The following is a 12,898-nucleotide window of genomic DNA, read 5'->3' as shown; positions in this document are numbered from 1 at the left end:
CAACGGAGTATGATAGGGAGTTAGTCAAGAAAAAAGCAAAAGAAATCATGGGGACATGCTTCAAGAATTTCAAGGGGACATTGTACAAGAATTTTGTTCTCCAAAATAAAGAGCTAGATTTTGATGGTGGATAGTTTAGCAAGCAGAAGGACTTCTAGTAGGATTTCAAGGAATACAGGTTATCCGAGGAGTACTTAGAACTGAGCAGGAAGAATAAGGAGAACTCACAGAAAGCAATGAATCCTCATCATCTCGGCTCTCGTGGCTACACCAAACAGATGCTAGAATTTGAAGCAAAACTTCAAAAGATGGATCGCCTTACTGAGGAAGGCGTTCAGGTTGAGACCACAGATTGGGAGCCTAGATCGGTAATATACTGTATGGGAAGGAATGTACGACATGCCGAGGACGGGAGCTTTAGCTCCACAAATGAACCCATGAGCGAACTCATCCAGAGGATCTCCTAGGTAACTGAGGAGGTGAGGCAAGGGACTCGCACTTCTAATTGGGAGAAAGATGTGCTCACCCAAGCACTCGGGACCAAGGAGCACCCTAGTCATACTAGAGGAACTGGTGTTGTTCCTTAGAAGCTAGCATTCCCCCAAGAATCTAACACTTACCGAAGCCGCTCGAGGGGTAGAGCGGAATAGGAGGCAGAGTATTTGAGGCGACTAAAAGAGATGGAAGACAGAATGGAAGCACGGATTGAGGCGACTGTTAAAGCGCGAGTCGAGCAAATTTTGCTGTCTAAGGGCCTAGGAGTACCACAAAACCCTACTCATGCTGCCTTTAGCCCAAAGTTTAGGGGTCGCAGCAGCTACGGATCGACCCCACTCGACGAAGAAGACACGAATGTGCCTCATTCGGTGGACGGCATCACTGAACCCGTCAATGTCAAGTTGTACATCCGTCAGGAATGGACAAAGGATAAGGTGGCGCTTGGCCAGGCCTAGCCTACGGGAGACGGGACAATTAATGGCCGTCCAATTCCACAGGGGTACGCTCGTCTCACCATTGACAGAATACTTGATAAGAAATATAACAAGATACCCATTGAGTACCCCGTAGCGGAAGATAGGCCAAAACTTGGTCAAAACAAGGGCTCTCAAGTGGCCTAGCGCAAGCGCTTCATTAAGCTTGACCATCAGTTGTCCTCTGATGATGAGGACGACTGCGAGTCTTCGCCCATCCGCAATGATCACTCACCATCTCCCAACAGAGATCACTCATCACCCTCGAGAAGATAGAGGTCTCTTTCTATTCCACCTCGTCCGACTCCATCTTCATCAGCCCCGAGAAAAGAGACGCCTCCTCCTCCTCCTCCATCTTCATCAGCGCCGAGAAAATATAATTCTCGTCGTCATCCTCCTCCTCCACCTCAGCCCAAAACAAGATCAAGGACATCCTCGTAGTCGCAGAAAAGGTCCTTGGATTCGGTCGCTAATGCTCCCAAAGTGGACCAACAAAAAAGAAAAAGGCCGTTCAGTGGCAGCGTTACCACCTTGATGAAAGAAAAATTTATAGCACACATCTCGAAGGAAGATTGTGTTAGTTTCTTCAATCTCTATGCCTCACTGCCTTTGTTTTTGTTGAAGTCCGAATTCAAAAGGCAAACATAGAATAAATACGCTACAACAAGAGATGAAGAAATACACAATAAAGATTTAAGGAACATACAGAAGTACATCGAAGACAACTCAGGATTAACCATGGAAGAGGCCGTGAACATCTATTATGATGTACAAGGGACGGGAACACCAGCAATGAAGTATGAAAGGGACAATCTTTTGGTTCCTGATCATGAGTATAAAAATCTGACAACATATATGCGCCAGTTACATAAATATTACATGGCTCAAGCAACAGAGACGGACGACTTTGGTTTTGAGGTTATTATCCGTTCGCCACATGTTTTTCATTATCCTGAAGAAGAGAAGTTTGATGTCGAGTGGGAGTGCTTGTTCCAGCTATACCAAAAACACTCGATGTTCAAATGTTGATGCTGTGGACTATGTAAGTACCCTACACGCACGATATTACAATTAACTACTCTCTCGAGACACAAATTATTAACTTTTGAGCACTTCCCATGATTTTATGTAGGCGTATAGCAAAATTTTGCATTCTAAAAAGCAAATGGGATTACATAGGCTTCTTGGACCCCTTGTGAGTCAATGAGAGGACATGTCTAGGCCTCCATGGATGTGACGTGGAAGACCTAAAACAGAGATTGATTGCTGTTTTCGACGAATTCACGATGAAGAACAAAACCAACATACTTCTAGCCTACAACTGTGAGTATGTGTTCTCGGCTTTTAATTTTATGCTTCTTTTTTCATTAAGATTATTCGATAATTAGGATTTTGTGATTACAACAACCATTTCGTCTTCATTTGTGTCAATCTTGCTAAAAATCTGATCAAGGTGTGGGACTCAAAGAAAAAACTATTTCATCATCTGAATGCACTGGTGGCAGTGCTGAATTAGTAAGCGATCCTAATAATATATTATTTTCTAATCACACATACCGCTTTCTAATGTTTCTCCCTTTAATGTTGCCCAGTGTTCGAAGAAGACATATTGGTGGGACGCACGTCCCATTCAAGGTTGTCGAAATAGAGGGGAAGTATCTATCACAGCCGGCGGAAAACAATGAATGCGGGTTTTATGTAATGTGGGCAATGCTTCGCTACATCGGCGGGAAATTGGAAGAAGCCGATAAGTTGGTGTGTATAATCCCTATTTCATTTATGTCTGTTAATAATTCAACAAAATGATTTAATGTTCCTCTTTGGATATCATCTTTTTTGAACGATAGCGCAAGAAATATAACCACGAAAGGCTGTTAGACATGGAGATCGTCACACTACAATCGAAGCTGGCAAAATTCATCTTAGCCGAGGTATTGAAAAAAGATGGAGTATTTTCCATTGCACAATCCATGAAGTACAAGGACCAGTATGGCCCAGAACGGCTCGCTAGATTATTGTAAGTCCGAGAAGCATTGCACAATCTGTGAAGTCCGAGAACATTTCTTTTTTATTTTGAGGGATCGAGATCTGGATAAGAACATTTGAATTGTAACCGTAACATTTGTAATGTTTAATATTGATGGACATGTCGTCTATGTAGTGTATATAAAGCAAAACTCAATTCCACGAAAAAATATAAATTAAAATCAATTATAAAACAATAAAATGCGAACCTGACATCACTGCCGGTTATCAGAAAACCGGCAGTGTTGTCGTAAACATCACTGTCGGTTATCAACAAAACCGGCAGTGATGGCACTGCCGGCTCGAGCCACAAACCGGCAGCATTGGCTTAGCTATCACTACCGGTTCTTGTCACAAACCGGCAGTGATTCTTACTATAACACTACCGGTTGAAACACAAACCGATAGTGTTGTTGGAACTAAACTCTGCCAGGTGGACTTATGAACCGACAGTGTTGGTGGAAATGAACACTGCCAGTTGTGTAAAGAACCGGCAGTGAAGTTGAAGAACACTGCCAGTTTGTAAGAATCGACAGTAATAGCTTACCCTCATCACTGCCGGTATGGTTGTGCCGGTTCAAAATCCGGCAGTGATGGGGTATTTTGAACCGGCAGTGAAGTGCTATTCCGACGTAGTGCTCTAAAGCTCTCATCTTTGGGCTCATCTCAATGAATAACAAGGTAAGGGTTATTTCTTTTCCTATATAGGTAAATAAATTCCTAGTCTAATCATTGATTGTGGTGTACCCTACAAATTATTTTAGATGGATGACAGGAGCTGAATGTTTCTTCAGAGCCACACTTGTGATGATTACTTGTGTGGTATAAAGTCTTTCATCTAATCAGCAGAGGCGGATATGTTGAGGTGAGACAAGTTTGCTACGTGGTGTTCATGCAAAGATTGTGAGAACTACAGTCAATACTCAAGTTCTTTGGTCATAGCAGGCATATTGATTAGGGTTACAACAAGCATACCGATTAAGGGGGTCATAGTAGGCATACTAATTTGGGTTATAGGGTTTTGACGAGAGTTGTTAAACCCTCGAATTAAGTGGATGACAATCTGGCTAGCCCCTTGACCGATTCTCCTAATCAGCCAGGGCTCGCCTTAATTCGAGGGCTTAGGAGAATCAGTCGGGGGGTGTTAATCGGACTGTCGTGCCCTTAATACGAGGGCTTAATATACCCCTATGTTAGGCTCTCATCACTATATTTGAAATGACAAGGATTATAAGCTAGCTGAAACATATTAAAGCAACCAAGGTGGGACTAATTCCACCAGAATATGACATGGCCACAACGGACCAAAACCAGAATACGAATGCACACATGCAACCCAACGGTACTGGATCTGGATACTATATATAACACTATGTCCAAATCTGCCTATGGCCTAGTTTCTCACGTGGAACGAGCCCATATAAGCATAGAATCTATATTATGTTTTCGTCCTCACTTCATGTAAAAGGGTTAACCAGAAGATACTACATTTGGAACCACGAGGACTATAAGCTAGCCCAAACTTATTTAAACAATCAGAGTGGGACTAGTTTCACAAGACTATGACACATGGGCCACAATAGACCAAAACCAGAACACTGATAGTCCAGGCTATTACATTAGGTGTAGCTCGGAGCCAGACCTAGTGTAATAGCCTGGATTAAATGACCATCGAGGGTGACACTACTATAGGAACATTTATAAAGGCAATTGGAAACCATTTATAGAGGAGGATATCACCGGCCTATCTCTAGAAATTAGGCAGGTATCTAGTTGCCACTCGAAGTTGATCTCTAGAGGTGGGCCTAAACTCAATCGCCTATAGAAATCATTTTTTAGAATTTGTAAATCGGGCCAAAAATAGCAATTTAAAAAACCTAGGAGAAGCTGGCCAGCCAACCAGCCTTGGCCCCACGTCAAAGGTCACGTGATTCTCGCACACCTGCGCAGCCCGCAATGGATCGAACTCAGGACCTCTAGCCTTGCGCGTTGCATCCTTGTCACTAGGCCTCAAAGTTATTTAGAACTTAGTGACCTAATTCACTTTAGCAAATATTATAATGTATATTTGAGATGCTAAACAAATTCAAGTGAAAAAAGTTTGAGATGGAATGTTTTAGGTCTCGAGCACTACAACATTGATTTCATTCGTTTCTCAATCTGAGGTCATTTGAATAACTCAAGAAAATAGAAATTTCAAAAGTATCAATCTTAAAACAGAATCCTGGGTCCTAAATGATTTCAAATGAAAAATTTGTCAACTACAAAGTTTCATCTCTTGGAGTGCTACAACTTTGATTTAGTTCTTTTCTCCATCTGAGGTACTTTCAAAAAAATGAAGTTCAAAATCTAAAAACTTAAAAATAGAATTTTTAGGCACTAAATGATTTCAAATGAAGAACTACAAAATTGCAGATCTCTTAGAGTGATGTAAATTTAGTTTAGGTTGTTTCCCTATTCGAGGTCATTTGAAAAATCTTAAAATATTGAATTTCAAATTATGAAAACTTAAAAACACAATTTTCGGGCCTGAAATGATTTCAAATGGAAAAGTCGTCAACAATGAAGTTGTAGATCTCCTTGATTACTATAACTTTGATATAAAGTTTGTGTTCATCCAAATTATTTTAAAAATTTATTAGTTTTACTGTTATACACCTATTTTTAGAAGCGGACCAAATTGTCAACTGAAATCTATTTCTAGAAACAGGCGGATTTTCAGCCTCTTCTAGAAATGCCTCTATTTCTAAATGTGACTAGAAAGCCAACCGCCTCTAAAAATAGATTTATAGAGACGGATCAACTAAAAAAACATTTTTAAACGTGGATTTTGATGGAGCCATCTACCAAAAAATGAAGATGTCTCTAAAAATAATTTCTATAGTAATGGAAGTCCCGCCTAGATTTGGATGTGGAAGGGGGAGCGGGAGATCCATGGACGACATAGAAAGAGCTCGCTCCATGAGTGATGCTCACAGCACAGGGGTGCCCCTTTTTTTAAAAAAAAAACACAGGGGTACCCCGCTTTCCTCCTCAGCTGACATTACAGAATAACAGATGATGGTTAGATTCTCAGGGCAAACGCAGCAGTTTCACAGAATGCCTTTGTTCACAAAGAATTCGTAACCGGTTCAGTGAATATGTTTCGAAGACCATATCTCTACATTTTAGAAGAATTTATAAGACACGTGAACCAGCCAACCAGGAGATGAGTTAGTTGGAACGCTTAGTATCGCCACTTGCACCCTTGGTGCACTTCCACAACAAAGCTCTGCAGTCGGCATTCCTGGGCCTGTTCTAACATGAGTTAGGCCTCATTCGCTTAGGGTGGATTGGACCTATGAATCGTTCCAGCTGACCGAGGTTATATAAATTAGGAACCATTTCAGCTAGAATCGTTCCGAGCAATCGTTTCTGGATAACCGAACGAGGTCTTACAGCCTGTTCGTTTGGCTGGACTTTTCGTTGCTGGATCGTGAAGAAGTACTGCTGGTTGTTGGTTTGGTGTGAGAGAAAAATATTGTTCCAGCTGAAAATTTACGATTGTTTACGAGTGAATAAGCCCAGCCGATCGGCGGCATTGCCCGATCACCCATTCGCTTAGTTGGCATGCTTAGTATCACCACTCTGCAGTCGGCATTCCTGGGTCTGTTGGAACATGACCATCGTCGATCAATTGACACTAATAATACCCATATTATGCTTAAACGTGAGAATAGGCATGCATACAGTAGTAGTACGTCTGACACATCACACACTTCCTCTAGTAGTGCTTAATAACGTACGGGGGCCGGCCACGAGCATATGCATGTGGCATTCGCCGTTAGCGGCGGAGCGTCGTCGCTCTCCAACGACGATTAGGGGTGGACGGGGCCCCATGCCGGAGAGATGACGTGTCCTGGATCCGTCTCTCCTGACGGCCTGACCGCATCGTGCATCTTGCGGAAGGGGTGGTCCGGCAACGCCGCCGGCCGAACAGCGTCCTGCTTCTTGTGGAATGGGTGATCGGGCAATGCCGCCGGCCAGACAGCGTCCTGCTGCTTCTTGTGGAATGGGTGATCGGGCAACGCCGCGGGCAGAACAGCGTCCTGCCTCTTGTGGAATGGATGGTCAGGCAACGCCGCCGGCCAGACAGCGTCCTGCTTCTTGTGGAATGGGTGGTCCGGCAACGCCGCCGGCCGGACCATGTCCTGCTTCTCGTGGAATGGGTGGTCAGGCAAAGCCGCCGGCCAGAAAGCGTCATGCTTCTCGTGGAATGGATGGTCGGGCAACGCCGCCGGCCAGACAGCGTCCTGCTTCTTGTGGAATGGGTGGTCTGGCAATGCCGCTGGCCGGACAGCGTCCTGCTTCTCGTGGAATGGGTGGTCGGGCAACGCCGCCGGCCGGACAGCGCCGCGGCCTGCGCGGAGAGGCCTCGGCAGCCCGGCCTTGGTCTCGCAGCGGTCGTAGCACTGCCCGTAGCAAGCCTTCATGTCGTTGCCATCTGCAAACCAACACGTACGGTTATCCTTGCCGTCTTCAGATCATGCAGTATTGCACAAGTAAATTAAACACATGCCTACTCAAATTGAACTCGCTCCCAAATCGATGAAGGTGTGTCCGTGTGTGTACGGACTACACACTACACACATGGCGCAAAGATTACCTTCACGGCGACGGTGGCAGGAGTCCCTGACGCAGGCGAGTTGGCTGTTTATGGGGAGTCCGGCGATGGGGCGCCAGAGCGCGCCGTCGGGCGCGCAGGTCTTGTCGCAGGCGTAGCTGCAGTAGTCTCTCATGGACTTGTCCTTGGAGATGCAGTCGTTGAAGCAGTAGTTGTAGCAGTCCGCGTACGCGCCATCCGCGAGCAGCGGCAGCGCCGCCGCCGCCGCCGCCACCACCGCCACCATGGCCGCCATTGCGACCGCTCGTCCGGCAGGCATCCCTGCAGTCTTCCTCCTCTGCGCTTCCTGGCCGCTCACTTCGACTGCAGATTCCTTTGCGTCCTAGCGCGCTCCTATAAGCCGGCGCGCGGCCGGCAAGCCTGTGTATCACTCACTCACGCCGGGAGCGTGAGAGAGACAGGGAGTTACAAGCGTGTGCGCGCAAGCGTGCGGGCGAGTTGCGTGTGCGCCGTGCGCGCGCGGGGCAGCGGCGCAGGCGTGTTGTGTTGTTGCGTCCAACGGCTAGCGTGCGGTTGCCTGCTTCGGGGGCGCGCGCCGGTCGGCAGCGGTTGGAGCAATTCGCCGGATAGCTGTGCCGATCCGATCTTCTGGCTGCCTCCTCTGTTTGAAATTTCATATTGATATGGGTCCAACCAAATGTGAAATGTCCAAAGTTTCAAAAACTTTTTTGTTGTTGTGAAATTCCAAGGAATACAACACTAGAGGTTGTTTAGTTGCCACCCTCACCTAGGTAGCTGCATCCAACCCCAGGTGTTCGAAATCGCCTAGTGGTTGCCTTGTCCAGGCACGTATCCTAGACTGAGAACCAAACATGCCATACATTTTTTCCGACAAATTTGAAATTCTCAAACATCAATTTTCTGGGACGGAGAGAGTACAACATAAATAGATTTCAAAAGAAGATTGCTAAAAACACATAAAAAGCGCACAACAATTTCCGTATTTACTCTCTCTCCTTCCGTGAGCATATGACAGTTTGGATGATGTTGGTGTAGTGTTAAGTACATAACTCACTACTGCTATAAGTGATAACAAACATTGTGAAATTACTTGTGATTCGAAAAAAGACTGAAATTACTTGTGATTCGAAAAAAGTTTGTGAAATTACTATACAAAGAAAATTGTATATTGTAAGACCTTTTAGGGCGCTCATAAGAAGCGCGTCGTTTGTACTCTTTTTCTTAACTACAATGATGCGCAAATCTTTTGTGTATTCGAGAAAAAAAAACTATACAAAGAAAATATTGTCACAACAAATCCAACAAGATTATTTTCATTTGAGCAATCAGAATAGATTTTCTTCGGCCACTAGTCAAATGCTAGAGAGTTTCCAATACATGTATACAAACTACTACCTCTGTTCCTGAATAAATAGATTCCTAGAGTTGTCCTGAAGTCAAAAATTTTAAACTTTGACTGAATTTCTAGAAAATAAACGTCAAGATTTATGAAATCAAATTAGTATCATCAGATATACCATAAAATATATTTGCATGATGTGCTTATTTTATATCGTAGATGTTGTTACTTTTTCCTATAAAGTTAGTCAAACTTAAGATAGTTTGAATTGCACGGATTTTAGAAATTGATTTATTTGGGGACCGAGAAAGTAGCTACTTTCCGGCCTAGCTAAATCCATCTATGGGCCTATTCCCTTTTCGTTCCTCCAGGCCTTGGACCAGGCCACTTGCTTCATTGGTGATGATGTTATTATACGATCTATTGATCTACTTACCTATTTTGCTACAAGTATAGCCTTCAATATGCCACCTGTTTTCTTTAATTTCGAAATAAATATGTCCCACTTAAAATGGCAAAAGAACTTCTTATATCGCACCTCACAACGGTTACCTGTTGCTATTAGTAGGACGCTCTGGGTAATATATTTACTGGTTCGGTCACAAAACTTGGTCGCACTCTTCAAGCAAATCGTGGTCCCTCGCATGACATTTGCTCTCTAGACTTTGTTGTAGTATCTCCTTGAGATTTTTTTTTTATTTTTAACATTTTTGTAAACTAATTTTAAATCTAACACTGCTTTAATTTTTTTTTCCAAAACTAACATTTTTGGCCGCGTCTATTTCCCTGGCGCGGCAAAACGCATGTGCCGCGCCATGCATGGTGGCGCGGACGAGAGGGACGACGTGGCGATGACCGGGGCCCTGATCAGGTGGCGCGGCGGAGCCGGCTAAAGGCCCACGGCCTAGTCCCGCCTGCCTGCCGCGCCTGTCGCCGCGCCTTCATGCCCGCCACGACTACCCGCCGCCCCGCCTGCCCACCGCCCCACCTGCCCGCCTACCTGCCCACCACTCCCAAGTGCTTTTGGCGCCCGACCCTCTGTTGCTGCCTCCCTCCCTCCCTTCCCTTCCATTCTCTGGCCGCCTCCCTCCCTCCTCGGCCTCGTTCAAGGTAATGATGCACTTTTTATTTTCGTTTGAATGGTGCATTAAAATATTATGAATGGGAGTTAAGGTTAAGAGAAAAATTATTTTTGGGAACTATGGGCTATGGTTTGGAGGAAGATATTAGTTTGATTTTATCGATGTTAAGGTTAATTATTTAGTTAGAAGTATGTATACCACGTATATTTTTGTTGCTATAAGTGTTGGTTATATTATTTGAGTTGCAATGTAAATGATTATATTTTACATTAATTTGCGTTGTTTTGATTGATGTTTAATTTAAATCATTTTATTAGATGGAAAACATGTTTCGGGAGCAGTTGTGGCGAAAACATGTCGTCTTAGAGAATTGTACCCCGACGAATCTAGCAAAGATGCCCCCGTCCCTCCTGACCTCCCTGTCCCTAACTGTGACTGTGGTCGTCCGGCCGATGTGTTTCAATCGAGACATCTGGACACAGTGGCTCGTTGCTTCTATACATGCAGTCGTTTTAATGTAAGTAATTGTTTTCATATGTTTTTTTCTTCATTTGTATTACTAGGTTACTAATATTTTGTTGAAATTTTATTGTGTAGGCCCATGAGAGGTGCTTTTTTCTTTCAATAGATCGACGGTGCAAACAAGTTTGACTCCAGGTACCTCCTTTTCGTCGATTGGTGGAGAGGGCGACATCCACGAGAGCACTTCGAGCGGTGGGTTCCACCTCCCCTTAACCCTACTCCAATGACGGCTAAGGAGAAGCACTTAGCCATAGTTAGATGACTTGAGGAACCTCCTCTGTACGATTGTGGAGATCGAGCTGTGATAAACCCTGAGAATACGTTGGAGTTTGTGTGTCCAAACAAGCATGAAGTAAGTGCAAAGTGTATGTGTTGAAATGTTGATATATATGTGTTCATGTACTAATGTCACCTTATTTAGGTGTTTTCAATGGCGAAGTGTCATTTCAAGGAGTAATTGTATGGTCCTAAGAACCAATGGCCGGAAGAACCACCAAAGGTTAAGGAAAAGAAGAAAGAAATGGTAATTTATAAAGCATTATTGCGGACATATGGTTGACTATGATGAGGTTGGTTATTTTTGTGGTAAACATAAAATCGTATTTTGTTTCTTTTGCTAAGACATATATGATATAATTTTTCATTTGAACAGAGCACTAGGAAATGTAGGTGGGAATGTTATGATGGTCAAGCTAAGTTTTTGGATGAACTGAAGGGGAGGCAAGTAATTGCACGGAAGAGGGGATATGGACCTGACTACGTCAACCTATTCGTTAAACATCACAAAGACAAGATGCGTGAGTTTGCTAGACAGCGCGGTATTCGTAACTCGATCGATGTTAGGCTTGGCAAATGGGGATTGGAGAGACGGAGGGTGTTAGAGGAGGAGAGAGCAAGCAAGGAGGCAAGGGAGGAGACAAGAGTACAGATGCAGGTCTTGAACGAGCATGTTGTTGCATTATGTGTCAGTGAGTACTTGAAAGACATTTTTTCGTTGCCTGATTTTAAATGTAATATAATCGTATTGCTAACTGATTGTATTTTATACATGAAGGGATTGGATGTAGCGAGGACCATGATGGAGAGGTGGCTCGTGCAAGGTATGAGGAAAAGAAGTTAGATAAGCACAGAACGCGAGCTAGTCACACCGTTTAACCACTGATTGTGTTGTCCGATGAGGGGATGAGGCTGAGGACGACACTGCCAGACTGAGCGAGCTCATCGCTCTAGCAGAGGTGGGCTTGTAGGCGGAGGAGGCTAAGGACAACACTGGCAGACTGAGTGAGCTCATCGCTCTAGTAGAGGCGGGCTTACAGGCGGAGGAGGATGACGACACATTCTTCACTCAGGCCGCAGAGGCCGTAGATGAAGCAGAGGCCACTTACTACAGGCGACACGTAAGTCAGAGCAATGCAGGTGAGCTTAGCCACATGAACGAGGAGGAAGAGAACATGTTCTTGTCTCAGGCCGCAGATAAAGCGGAGGCCGCTTACTACAGGCGAAAGGCAGATCAGGGAAATGCAGGTGAGCCTAGCCACAGCAACAGGGTTGTGGTAGAGGATTGGTACTCAGACGACGAGTTGCTTACTCAGTATGTTTCTGACTGAGGGTTTTTAATTGCGCCGTTGAAGGGTCGAGATGGCGACTAAAGGGGGGTCAATAGTCGTTACTAAAACTTAATCGCGTCGGCTAACAGAAACAAGTGCGGAATTAAAACTATCGGTCTAGCCAAGATTATACCCCTTTATCTATGTTCTCTAGCACCTTGCAAAGATCCTAATTAAGCAACAAAGGTGTCGGGCTAATTAGAGTTCACCTAACTAATTCTAGGAGCAAGGTCATAGAAACCTATGCCACTAGTATTTCAAGCAACGAGGGAGCTCCTACACATGCTTGTAAGCAAAACCACAAAGCCAACTAAGCTCAGTAGCAATGCTCAATAATAAGGCAACCAATGCCAAATTAGAGAGCGCAAAAACTTAGCTACTCAACCTAAGCAAAGTGACTAACAAGGTTACACAAACCAAATTAGCCACGCAAGGGAGCTACTTCTATGCTACACAAGCAAGAAGGTAACTAGTGAGCTACATAAGCTAACTAATCACAAGAGCAACTACACATGCACAATGTATATAAAAGTAATCACAAGCTTGTGTAAAGGGATTACAAACCAATGGCAAGAACAAGGTTGACACGGCGATTTTCTCCTGAGGTTCACATGCTTGCCAACATGCTACGTCCCCATTGAGTCGACCGCCCACTTGGTGGTTCGGCGGCTAATTGGCATCACCCGCCAAGCCCGCACGTCGGGCACCATAAGAACCTACCCTAAAAG

At 44.4% G+C, this 12,898-nt stretch overlaps 1 protein-coding gene across 1 annotated transcript; it reads right to left on the bottom strand.

Moving 5' to 3' along the window:
• Window positions 1-6,672: 6,672 nt before the first annotated feature.
• Window positions 6,673-8,040, bottom strand: LOC136452486 (uncharacterized). Its single transcript, XM_066453095.1, has 2 exons — window positions 7,642-8,040; window positions 6,673-7,479 (listed from the first exon to the last, which is right to left on the bottom strand). Exons 1-2 carry the CDS (start codon window positions 7,916-7,918, stop codon window positions 6,854-6,856), a joined length of 903 nt encoding a protein of 300 aa, XP_066309192.1. The 5' UTR covers window positions 7,919-8,040; the 3' UTR covers window positions 6,673-6,853.
• Window positions 8,041-12,898: the final 4,858 nt, after the last annotated feature.

This window comes from Miscanthus floridulus, chromosome 5 (assembly GCF_019320115.1).
Source record: "Miscanthus floridulus cultivar M001 chromosome 5, ASM1932011v1, whole genome shotgun sequence".
NCBI lineage: Eukaryota > Viridiplantae > Streptophyta > Magnoliopsida > Poales > Poaceae > Miscanthus > Miscanthus floridulus.
The sequence above is the reverse complement of the archived record's forward strand: the minus strand, read 5'-3'. Positions and strand labels throughout refer to the sequence as shown.

What these genes read in the sequence shown, in the direction of transcription:
- LOC136452486 (XM_066453095.1), bottom strand. Translation starts at nt 7,918, where the DNA reads ATGCCTGCCGGACGAGCGGTCGCAATGGCGGCCATGGTGGCGGTGGTG. An exon ending in CTGCCACCGTCGCCGTGAAG is followed by an intron (nt 7,480 to 7,641) that starts GTAATCTTTGCG and finishes GTTGGTTTGCAG; the next exon opens with ATGGCAACGACATGAAGGCT.